At 42.0% G+C, this 12,848-nt stretch overlaps 1 protein-coding gene across 22 annotated transcripts in view; it reads left to right on the forward strand.

Moving 5' to 3' along the window:
- Positions 1–12,848, forward strand: part of MAGI1 (membrane associated guanylate kinase, WW and PDZ domain containing 1) — a 338,676-nt gene that overhangs the window by 251,155 nt on the left and 74,673 nt on the right. For all 22 annotated transcript variants that reach the window (XM_041425924.1, XM_041425925.1, XM_041425923.1 and 19 more), the window contains exons 3-4: positions 661–780; positions 12,156–12,362. In XM_041425924.1, coding sequence (XP_041281858.1) covers positions 661–780; positions 12,156–12,362 — 327 coding nt within the window. The remainder of the gene's footprint in view (positions 1–660; positions 781–12,155; positions 12,363–12,848) is intronic.

The raw sequence follows: 12,848 nt of genomic DNA on the forward strand, positions 1-12,848 counted from the left end.
AGAGAGTGAGTGTGACTTATTGCTCAAAAGTATTCCTGAACTGGAACCAGCTTGTAGGTGAACTTCTGTGAGAAGAGTTGTCAGGTTTTCTCTTCGGTGAGCATGTGTGGATGGTGCATCAATACTGTCTCATGGTACTTTTTAATGCTGAATAAAAAATAATAGCATGAATAGAGATAAAACAGTTAGAAGAAACAAGGGAGAAATTATGTTTATGATGTGAGAGAACATTTGATGAGCTAGTGATACAGAAGTAATGGGACCTGGAAAATATCCTGCCTTATCTGGTAATACAGATTGCAGTTTTAGCGAAGTATGAGAGACAATGCTAACAGCAGGAAAGTAATTGCTGGCATATTCCCAGTACCAAACATTTCCAGCTGTGTTTCTGGTCACAGAGATGAGAGATTTCTTTGCCAGAGTCTTTCTGAGAACACAAGAAACATCCCTCAGTTGTTTTGTTCTAACTGGTGTCACCGGTTCAACCTGAAATCTATGTCTTGTTTTTACATGGGCTCCTAACTTCAAACTTCTTTGGTCCTTGTAGCTCACAGAACTGTGTTTTACAGGTACTCTTGTATCTTTGTGAGAATTTGTTAGTGTCCCTTTTAACTCTTGATAAGAAAGCAACAGTAATAACATTCTGATTTTTCCTTTCAGGCACAACCCGCCCTCCAAGAGAAGGAGAAGTGCCTGGTGTGGACTATAACTTTCTGACTGTGGAGGAATTCCTGGAGTTGGAGAGAAGTGGGACCCTTCTGGAAGTAGGAACTTATGAAGGTATGGAGCCAGAGACAGTGAAAAAGCCCCTGGTGGGGCACCACATGTGCATCACCCTCGCTCAAGTTAGGACCTTGCTTTCCATCCCAGTGCTCTGCTTCCATTTTCTCTGGAACCTGAGAGAGGGAATTCCAGTTTTGCTGTGCTTTTAATTCTGCCTTCAAGTTAAAACTGCCTGAAAAGATCAACAGTAGGCCAGGAAAATCCAATATATAGTCCTGTAACATATTGGGCCAGTATGCATTTATCCTTTGTGTCCACTAGAGCTCACCTCCTTGTTCAGTTTTTCTTTCCTCCTGATCTTTTTCTTTCCTTCCATCTTCCCTAAACACACTTCCTTCATCACCCAGTTGTGCGTCACTATGCAGCTACATGATGCACTGCTTTTGGGTTGTTTTTTCCTTATTCTTGGATAATTGCTTCTAACTTGGGTCACTGTGTTGATCCTTTTTACAGCACAACTTTGCCAACAACAGTACTGAGACAGCCAAGGGGCATTGAAACGTCACCAGGGTGAGAGCAAAAAAAGCTCCAGAGAAATGCAAGGCAAATTGGCCATTTTTAGGTACACAATAGGATTTGTGTAACTAAATCTGCAGTCTGTAGCTCCTTTAAGTTGAAAACTCCTTTTGGAGTGGGTTGGGTTTTTTTCCTCAGGAGAACATTCAAATGTGCCTCTTGACAAGACAATGAAAACAGGTTTGAAAGTCCTTCCAGTGTACTTCAGCTCAGTCATTTCATATTTCCAGCTGGAAGAAGCTTAATGGTTATTTCTGTAAATCTGAGAGATTGAAAAAGCCCTATCCTTGCAGCCTTATTCTAGTTATTCTTTATAATAAGAAATATGGAATACATTTAAAAATACAAACTACACACAACTAGCCAAAAGTCTTTGAAATGTAGTCATCAAACATGAGCAGAAAAAATTGTGGCATGTGGTTTTGGTGTTCAGGGTCTGAAGAAAGAGTTCTGAAATACTGTTTGCCTACTTCTTCAAAAACTCCTTTTTAAGGGCACCTTTAAACCTTATGCTCATTCCCAGCTGCAGACCTGGTTTGCATGAAGATGCTAAATGTATAATTTGGTTTCACTCTTCCACTTCTCTGAGCTGATTAGCTCCATCAGCACCAATGCTAACGTTCCAGCAGCAGCTCTTCTCCAAAATGAGCTTTTTCCTCTCTGTGTTTCTAATTATAACACCAAATTAGTTTTCTTTGTCGTGGTGCTTGAAATAGATCAGCTGAAAGGCCTCGCCATTGCTTCCTGATCTATTTGTTCTAGTGACCTTTCCACTTGGAAAGACAAAATGGGTAACTGTCTGTAAGCTGGCTCCTGGGACATGCTGGGAATTAGTTCTCAGGAAATGCTGAATCCATCTGGGACAGTTATAACACGGTCGTTTCATTGCTTATGTGATTATATGCAGCAGCAGCTAAACTGTTTAGGTTTCATGGCTTGCTCTTTTCAGTTGCTGGAGATGAGGTTGATTTCTCATAAGTCTAATGTGTATTTCATTTCTGTGGGTGATAGAAGTGCCTGAACTTTAGAGGAATAATTTGTCAGAAGTGCTGAGAAGCTTCTTTCCCCATTGACATCAGTGATGCTGGTGCATTGTGGTTCTGGAGTGCTGGCCCATGGAAGGAAAAATCAATAAGAATAAAGCAAATAATGATGATGCATGTGTGCACATATGCATCAAGACACATTACTGTTTGATTGTAATGTGAAATAAATAGAGTTCATTTTTCACTTACGGCTTAAAGAAATTATTTTGCTGCCTTCCGAGATTTCTTTAATGGCTTTGTTGTACTTTTTTTGGGAAATCTTATTTTACAGCTGTATTGATCAAGACAGTGTTGATCTTGATTAGATCTTGGAAGCTGGGATGATTCAGACTTGATGCTGCAATCGCAGGCAATTTTGTCTATAAAAAAAATCTGCCAAAAACCCAAAGCACAAAGCAAGTTAGACTTTTAATGGCCAAATCTCTGTTATTGTCCAGCTTTAAAGTCTTAGATATTTTAATTATCACTTGTTTTTTTGCTGCATTTTGCTGCCATATTTTCTTTAGTAAGTGTTCCACCATGATAAATTTGACTGTATTTTTGATTGGTGATGGCTTATTCTGAATCAGAGAAATAAAACCCAACACAAGGAAATAATCTTCTACCTGCTGTACTGAGGAGAAATCAGAACAGTTGAAGAGAGGGGGTTGCCTGTGATTTAGTGCTCTCAGATGATTTAGAGATGAAGGAAGAGGACTATTGTGAAATGGACTGCAGGGATGAGGAGTGGGGAAGTTTTCATGTGCCAGCCACAAGCTCACGTGGCTCGAGCAGGTTGTGGTTTGGGGTCACCATGGTCCCAAGGACCCTTCTGGCTTTGTAAACATCAGTACATGGTGGTGGGAAAGATGGACACAAAGTCACCTGCATACTGTCACTGGGAAAAACCTCACAGAAGAAGAGGTAACAGAAACATTTAATAATAGTTACTGAAAAGAATTCTGGGGAGAAAGATTGGAAAACAGGGAGGCATCAGAAGAGGAGTAATACACAGGACTTTGATGCTGATACAGATAGTATTGATTTGGAAAGAAGAGAGAACAAGCAGAAGAGGACAGTTGGAAACCATAAAAAAGTAGGGGAGTGTATCAGGTTTTCAAAGAACAACCTGGGTTTTGAGAGTGCTCTAATTGCAAAAAGAGAAAGTGCGAGCTGAACAGGAGAAAAGAGGTGTTGCTGACCTGCAGGGCTTCATAATGCCATTATTATTTCTTCTGGTGCACTGCAAATAGGTTCCTCTGGGCAGCTTTTGATTCACATCCCAGTGAAGGCAGAGCAGGCATGGCAGCTGCTGTTCTGGTCACCTCTCATCTCCCTGGTGTGTTCTGCACCCAAAAGGCTTCAAAAAATGTAATCAGGTGGGAGGGGGCATTGGCAAGCCTTAATTCCTGAGGTTTTCAGTTTGGCTTTTAACATCCTGATTGTTAACCATAAAGCCCAGAAACATCTTCTTTCCTCCCCTGATGAAAGCTGCATGTTGATCACATGAATCCAGCAGCTGGAGCTGGAAGATCTGCCCAGAGCTGTGCTGCTGCCCCAGTATTGGTGATTTTGCCCCACGTGTGTGCTGCACACAACCCTTGCAAGCCAGTTAGAAATTCCCATTGACAATATTTGGTAGGAAGGAAAATTCTTTTTAGGCTGCACATCGTCTAGGCCTTCTGGTGGATAGGAAATCACTGTAATTGTGGTCTCAGGCATTTATTGACTGCTCCTTCAGGGCAGAAAATACTGATGGATGCATGGAAGTAATTGTGTAGGTTACTAATTATTTAGCAATTACTTCTGCATTTGAATTGCAGGCTCTCACAGGCACCCCAGGGGAGGGCTGTTTTGAGCACAGCTTCCAGATTTAATTCCCATTTTTTCCCCAGCTGCTGAGTGGCCCTGGGCAGATCAGGTAGCTGCTCTGTACTTCAGGTTACTGGCCTGAAGAATATTAAAACAACACTTACTTCTGTGCTCATTAATATTTCAGCAGATACCCTGTGCCTGCAGCTATCTGCTGTTTGAAATAGGAGGGGGAGAGTGGAAGCCAGGGTGTTCTGGAGGGCTGTGCTGCATTCAGGCATTCAGCCCTGCAGATGGGAGCTGTGCAGAGGCATGCAGGGACATGGGCAGGGTGGCTGGATTTGGAATGGGGATGGCTGTATCACCAGGCTTTGGTGAGGCTGTGTGAGTGAATGCCTGCCCAGCACTTAGTGATCCTCAAAAGAAAAAGTGCTGCACTTTATAACATGTGAAGGGTTATTACATTATAGAGTATTATTGTCAAGGCATCATCTTTCATTCTCAGGACAAGTGTTATGTGATTGCCAAGAGAAGTAATAAGTAATCTGCATTAGTCTCATGACTTAGATGTAATGGGGTGACTTGCTAACATTTTCAAAGTATATAAAACTAGCTACTGTAGACAGGGTCTCCAATTGTGGTACTTAATGATTGTAATAAATTACATTAATAGTGCAGTTTGAATTTCAGCCCAAGTAGAGAGGTGTATTCAGCAACATGCTTCAAATCAAGATGTCTTAGCCTAATTTATCTGATGTGCTGGCTCTCCTTGGGCTTCTCTGCAGCAGGCACACTACCCCAGCTGCTTTAGCAAAATGGGTGGATTTTTTTTTGCTGGCACCTTCACAGCCTGCGGGTGTCACCAGCTCAGTCCCACCTGGAAATGAGAGCTGAGCCTGTGGCAGGCAGAACACGAGGGGAAGATGGGAGAGGAAGGGTGGCAGATGCTGGGGATGCCTGTGCAGGTGTAAAACACGTTCTGTTTAATCAGATCAGATCTGCTGATTTTTGTCTCCAGACTAGAGATTGTCTCAATAAATCATAATGGCCTCTTCAGCACCATTATCATGTGTCACACTGAATATCCACATACTAATAGCTGTGCACTGCAGAATGATTCCTCTTCTGGTTTTGGCTCTTAATACTTTGCTTGATTTTCTCTTGTTATTTTTTAAACCAGTGGTAGAGAAAAAAAGGCAACACCTTGTTGTGTATATGCACAATTATCAGTGCTAACTAAGCATGAGTGCTGCCGTACTGAAGTGTCATCTGATAACAGTGCTTCATTCTGCAAGCAGCTGAAGTGGTACCTGAGTAACTCTTGTTCTGTAAAAGCAAATATTCTAATATCTGATAGGGGTTTAGAGTGGCTTTGAATTTCCTGCAGCATTCCTGACTGGCTTCTCCCTCTCTCTGCTCTTTCAATAACAAATTTTTCAATGTGAGCTCTGTCAGCAATGGTTCTTTAGCAGTCATGGTTTAAAACACAAACCTCAGGAAAAAGGTTCCCAAACACCTCTGGCAAAAAAGAGATATGCTTTCTTCTTAAGTTAGAGTTCAGGTTATTTCAGGAATCATTTACTGTGTAATCATAGTTGTTGTGTTGAAGGCTGTTCCTAGCAGTCCAGGCACATTTTGGCATTGGTTTTTTTTTGGTACAGGGTGTTGTTGGGGCTCTCCAGCAGTGGCTGCTTCTTGCTGGTGTTCCCCAGCTCCTGTGCAGAGGCAGCCTGGCCTCCCCAGAGTTCAACATTTCCCAGCTCACTGCCTCACCTTCCAGAGAGGGGAGGTGCTAATGGGGCACATCCTCATGGTGGGACTCGATATATAAATATTTAACTATTTGCAAGAAGAGTTGGCTTGACAGGGTCTTTCTTTATTCCTACAGCTCTGTGCTAGGTAGGGTGTTTCCAGCTACTTCTCCTGCTCTCTGTATGCACCATACACAAGTACATGTTTATTTATGGTACCTATGATTTTTTTAAATCCAATTGAATGTGGATATAGCAATTGATATAACACAGCTGGTCTCATGGAACACCCTGAGCCTTCTCAGCCCCCTCCTGGTCCATGCTAACAAGGTTGTACTGTTTGTTTATTACTTTTAGTATCACTGCTTTGGTTTAGGATTTTTCCATGCCTTAAATGTGCTTGGATGCACTTGTACATGAGTGCTAACAATGGCATGGGGCAACACCTAGTAGTAACACAGTAAAAATCAGAATAAGTAAGAGTGATTTGTTCTGTGGGTGACTTTCTCCTGTGCTGCCACTGCCTTTAGGACACTAATTGGAGTATATATTAAATTTCATACCTATTTGAAATGTGCAGTTTATAACAGTTTGGCTTATTTAACAAGAAACCCAAAGTGATCTTTCACTTAACCTCATCATTAATAACTACAAAAATTGACAGAGAATCTTCTATTTCAAGGAAATGTGTGTTTTGTAGGTTAGTTTCTCTGAGCTCTCCTTCATTGCCTGTTTTCCTTGCGATCCAGATGCTGTATCCTCAGCCTCCTCCTGGTTGCCTGGATACTCTGAATTTCCTCAAGGCAATTGCTAATCAATGTGCAGTTGCAGCTAGGTGAATCCTGCAGACAGCAGCCAGATCTGTCATCTAGATGTGGAAATCTGTAGCAGAATGTGATCTGGGAGGAGAACAGACAAAACACCATGGCAGGAGCTCTGCTCCCAGGAACCAATCCATCCTGTGCTAATCAGACACAGGCACTCCTGCTGGATTGCATGAGCAGGAGCTCTTCTGCTAAAATTAAGGGTCAATTGTTTTGGTTCTTGTACAGTGCAGAGAAGAGCAGCTGAGTCTCAGAAAATAAAACAATTACATTAATAATTGCGTTTCAAGTCTTTGTGTCAAGGCCTTGCTTAATTTTGCTGCTTATCTCCAAGTGTCTTTCCCAAAATACCCATTTTCACCAAGACAGAAAGCTATGAAGTGCTTTTTGAAACATGAGCTATTAATGGAGTCCTTGTCAGCACAGAGTGGCTGCTTTGAATATGAGATGCACTTCTCATGGACACGGGGCCCTCTGTGCTGCACTGAGGCTTTTGAGTTTCTTGGGATTTTTATAACTGCAAAATTAGACTTCACATGTAGGCATCAGTAAATTCAGAAAAAATCAGTAAATTCTTCTTGGTCCTTTGCTGAGCCACAAATGCACTCCCAGTCCCAGGCATAGACATCTTTCCACCAGAAAGGAGAATAGCAGCTGCAGAGCAAACACCTATGGGTTAAAGTAACTCAGATCTGTGGTTTGGGAGCACATTCCTCAATTGCTGTAATTGCACCATTAGAATTAATGCTCAGACTCAAGTTTGACCCTGCAGTTAGCTGCTCTGCCTTCTTCCCCTCTCCATGTCAGCTCCCTGTCCCCACCCCAGCAGTCTCCATGGTCTCCTCCTCCCCCTCTGCTTTAGTGTCCATTCCACTTTTGAACCTGTTTGATTTTGCCCCTCTTCTTCTGCATTTCTGCCCATTCCAGGAACAGCACCTTGGCTGGATGGAGTCCTTTCAGCCCAAATGGAATTGAATTCAATGGTGTGAATTCAAGGGTTTTATGGAATAGATTCATAGTTATTTTACTTAATTAGTTGGTGTATTTTTTGTGAACTGTTTTTAAATTTCAGGTCACACAAACAATTTAAGGTGAACTTACTGCCCATTAGGAGAATACTTAATAAGAATGCTTTGTTATTTGAAATATAAGAAATTTTCCAAAAGCAACATTGTCAGTCAAGAGAACTTTCTTTTAAAGTTTTAGAAAATTTGCTTTAATTCAGGACAGGGTGGAATCTGCTGTAGATGGCTTTCATTGATTGTGATCACTGCTTGAATTGGCAGAGCAGGAAGTGTTATGATGATGAGAATTTGTCTTATTGTTGTGATAAGCTGTTACCAAAGTCTAATTACTGGGTGTGATGCTAAAATGTGGAAGCTGCCGACACTTAAAGATAAGGAGATGAAAAGAAACTAACTCTTTCCAAATAGCTCTTCTGTTTGGGTTTTTTCATTATTATTGTTATTTTTGTGCACTCTCCTGAGTGGTGCTTTAGAGTGCATGGATTAAGTCATGGATTTGGCTGCAGATGCTGCCATCAAACTTCAGCTGTGGTTAAGTGAGTTTTAAGCACCAAGGGACTGAATAAAATAATGGTTAGTGAAAAGTGCTGACGAGGGATTCAGTTAATGGTTTGTGCATCTGTGGAGTGAATGGGTTGTTATTAGTTATTAATTCAGGTGCTGTAGGCAGGATCCAAGTATGATTGAGAGGAGGGTAAGGGGCAGAGGCCCAGTTCCCATAGGAATTGGACATGGGAACGTGCCATCCTGCCACGCTGGCTGCTTCAGAGCTGGCATTTCCAGAGAAAAGTAGAATTTCCTGCACTCTTGTCCTGGAAATCTCCACTGTCTGGTGGGCATCCTGTTGGGGTCAGAATCCTGAGAAGTTTTGCAGAGCTTCACCTGAGCTCAGCACCCCAGGGAGCCCTGCCCTAACTGCTGTGCTGACTTCAGAAAATGTTTTGGGATCCTCTGGGCTGACAGATGCTTGTGTATGCACATGTAACATGCTGTTAATAATTAGAGCTGATTGGATATTCAGTACAAATTACACTGGCTATGAAGTTAGCCCCTTCTTTGGGCTTACAAGTGGCTCACAAAACACTGTTAAAGCCTATTTTTAAATGTATGTTTCTTCATAAATATTGATAGATTTAATTTGAACGAAGAATGTCAAGTCTGAGTGTTGTAAAACTCTTGCTGGGCTGTTCACTGTCAGTTGTTAATGGAGCATGTTTGGATTTCTGAGTCACAGTGTAAATATTTTCTATTTCCAATTTTGAGGATGAAACATGAGGTTTGATGATTATTTTTACCAGTCCCCCCTAATAGTGTGTCTGCTCCCACGCCCAAGCCCACATGCCATGTCTTCAAAAATAACTGCTTAGAGAAGAGAAATAGGGCTGACTGCATTCAGCAAACTTGAGGGAAAGATAGCATTTCCATTTTCTGTCATTTTCCATGTCACCTGGAAACTGGGTTGGAGCATTCTTTTAAAGATTTTCATCATGAGCTGGGTTATTTCCCCAACCTGTTTGTCCCTGTGGGAATTTGAAGGAAGAGCTCTGATTTTTTTGAATATTGACTCTAGCTTAATCTGCCTCCTGTGGTGAAAACAGAAAAGTTCAGCCCTGGTGGCTACATTCCCCATAAACCCCACACACGGAGAGCCATGCTCAGTTTCAAATTCGCATTTGCTCTTTCTATATGCTCATTTATATTTACAGGGATCCTCTAAGGCAGCACACTGTCTTGGTAGAGACTAATTATTCACTAATGTTAGTACCAACAACCATGGCTGGTTTGAAAAATGACTCATGATTTTGGTGTAAGAAAACCTGAAATACTTTAGAGAAGCCTATTTTTCTATTGAGGAACAGCTCTCTGTGGACTGGTAGGAACTCCAGCTTTGCTGTTGCTAGAGGAACTGAAGAGGAACAAAATTAAAGATGTAATAATACATTTCTCTGTAATTGGAGGAGGGATGGTGTCATCTGTGCTCTGCTCTTGTCCAGGGGAAATAAAACCCCTACTATCAACATCTATATATCCCCTTCATCCTCTTTGTTGCATCCATCCTAAAGAATTTAACCAGTTAAACCAGACCCAAAATAACTTTTGCATAAAATAGTGATGTGCAGTGCTATAAATAGAAGTCATTTTCATGTGTATGGCACACACGTGGCTCCCTCTGCTTAGCAGTTAATATCCTTAGAAAACTTTTTTTTCCTTCTGGAAAACCAAACAGAGCCCCAACCTAAAAAAAAAAAAAAAAACCCAAAAATCCCAGAGTAGTGTTGTTCTTCATGACAAATGCCAAAGAGGATAGATGGGAGCAAGGTTAATTATATATATATATTTTTTTTTTTTTTTTTTTTTTTTTTGCCCACCTACGTTTGTATTTTCTCTTTGCACTACCTCTCCCCAATTCCTCCTCTTTTTATATAAAACAGTTCTGCAGTATGTAGAGCATAAGAATTATTTCTCTAGCAGAAACTGCAACCTGCTTGCGGAGCCTCCGTACCCATTAGAGGCTCTTTCCAGAAGCAGCAATTTCCTTCTCCCCATAAATTATGCATCAATGTACATTTAGGATTCTGAGATGATGAACAGAAGATGAAAGCGTTGCTGCTCCTGTGGAGCTGGATCCACGTCCTTGTGTACAGGCTGGAGCACACCTTGTTAAGGCAAACCTGCACGTGTTGCTGTCCTGCTCCTCCAGCTGTAACAGCGCGGAGGTGGGAGCTGCTCTGCCTGCTTGGGGCTCAGCTCTGTGAGAAATACCTTTTCACCTCTCAGGAGGCAGCAAGGGGGATGATTGCTGGTGTTTCCTGAATGGTTTTTCCAGATGGACTCTGCCAGTGCAAGTCAGGGTGATTCCAGATCCTGATGGGTCCTGGTGATCCTCCTTCCAGGAGGAGCTGCTCCATGATCCTGCCAGGCTCAGAGGTGAGGCTGGCTGGCCTCTTCCTGAGTCCTCCATTGTTAAGAAAGGGATTTTGTTTTTGCTTTTATAGTCAGTGGGAATTTCACCAGGCTGCCACAACTCCTCAAATAGGGTGGAAATTGATGTAGCAACTCCATCCAGATTCCCTGCAGATGCACCTCATCACTTCCCATGGACCTGTGCGCCTTCAGGTCCCTTAGATGGTTTCAAACCTGATCTTCTACAGTGGCTGAGAAAATATGTACTGAAAAATTGAAAAATAATGCTTTCAGGTTATATATAGCATGTGGAGATCAATGAAGAATGTAAATAAATATATGCTTTAGAGAAGAATTTTGCACTGTTGCCATAATTTAACTATATGGGAGGGCATCCTTTGTGTTATGGCATGTCAAAGGGCATAGGGAAAACTTTTAATCTACCCTTGGAATCTGAAGATGGCAAATAAAAATTAACAGTAATTCCTGAAAGAAAAATTTTGGGTAGTTTTATATAAAACTGTTGTATATAACAGGCCATTGTGTAAAAGTTAGAAGATTGACCTTGCAATGGGTCTGAGTTCCTGTAATGTCCAGGGCTGCAAGAAGAGATTCCAGACCTGAGGTTGCTGTGGAGATATTTAGGGCAAATCAAGCACTGCTGTGGTGTGGAGGTGAAGTGAAACAGGGCCTGTGAAATTCCTCTGTGCTGTTCTGGCATGAATGAACGTGCACTTATTCTGTGTTTCTTCCATGGTCACTTAAAATGGCAGAGAGGCAGCCCAAGCACTCTGCACTGTTTCCATCACAGCTGGTGGTGGATTCTGAGCATGTATTGGCATGACCCAGGGTGCATCTGTGTCCCTTCAAGTTTAGCTTTAAGGTTTAAGGTCTGGTTCTTCACTTCCACCCAAGCTGACCCAACTGCTGAATTTCCTCTTCGAACAAAGCCATGTGGTCTTTCCCTTTCTCTCTTTTAACTAAGTTTTCTTTTAGAGCAAAAATAGTGTTTGCTTTCCAAATGCAACATCCCCCCTAAAAGAACCTGTGTACTAAAGCAGGCCATCGAGCCTTTCATCACTTCTCTTGGTGATAGCAGTCATGAATTTTTTATTTTCTGCAGGGCTCACTCCAGATCTGCCACAGCATTGTGTGGGTGCACACATGTAAAAAGGCTACTAATTGAAATTCAGATGTAACGAGATGAAGTTTTGCTATTCACCATGACTGCCTTTTGTTTTAGCCCATGTACACTCAGTGCACCTAAACAATACAACCATTGCTTCTCCTTTTAAATTCGACAAGAATAACTAAAAAGGCAAGAAATATTTCTGTGTCTGCTGTAGAGATGAAGTGTACACCCCCAAAAATGGGAACAGCACGTGTTAGCTTCTTTATATACTTATCTGTGGGGAGGGACAGAAATTTTAATGGAACTGTAAAGAAAATTAAATAGAAAACTTACTGCTGTAAACTGTTCTCTTTTGAAGATGCAAATGTGTCTCTATTGCCTAGGTAACTATTATGGAACGCCGAAGCCTCCAAGCCAGCCCCTCAGTGGGAAAGTGACTTCCACCAATGCTTTGCAAAACCTGCAGTCTGGCTCCAAGCAGTCGACTCCAAAGCGAACCAAGTCTTACAATGATATGCAAAATGCTGGCATAGTGCATACGGAGAATGAGGAAGAGGATGATGTACCTGAAATGAGCAGTAGCTTCACAGGTAAAGCAAAAATACCGCTGTCCTTCAGTTAGAATGCGTGGGGAAGGCTTTTGCAGGGTATTTTGAAGAGGAGATGTTGTTTTGAATGTGTTTTCTGCAAAGCTGTCAGTGTCAAACAGAGCTGGCCGACACCTGAACGGCAGATGCCCAGGTGTGATCAAACACATGCACAGCTGGGTCTTTCCAAAAAGGCCTTGTGGGATTGAACTGGTTGAGACAGAAATGTGGTAAAGTTCAAATCCATTAACTGCAGAAAGGTCAGGGAAGAGTTGAGCTATGGTTGACAGCTACAGACAGTATGAAATGACTCAGCCAAGTTTACATTTGGAATTACTCATTGCTCCTTCCTAAATATGTTGCTGTCCTTTATTCGTCCTTGCATCTAGAGCTGCCCATCACACACAGTTACTGTCTCTCAGGTCATCTTCTCCAGGTGCCTCCCAGCACATGGAGAGCTGCTTGCTGCAGGAAGAGATCTGGAGCATG

The sequence above is a fragment of the Onychostruthus taczanowskii genome, unplaced genomic scaffold, assembly GCF_017590055.1.
Source record: "Onychostruthus taczanowskii isolate IOZ18803 unplaced genomic scaffold, ASM1759005v1 scaffold9, whole genome shotgun sequence".
NCBI lineage: Eukaryota > Metazoa > Chordata > Aves > Passeriformes > Passeridae > Onychostruthus > Onychostruthus taczanowskii.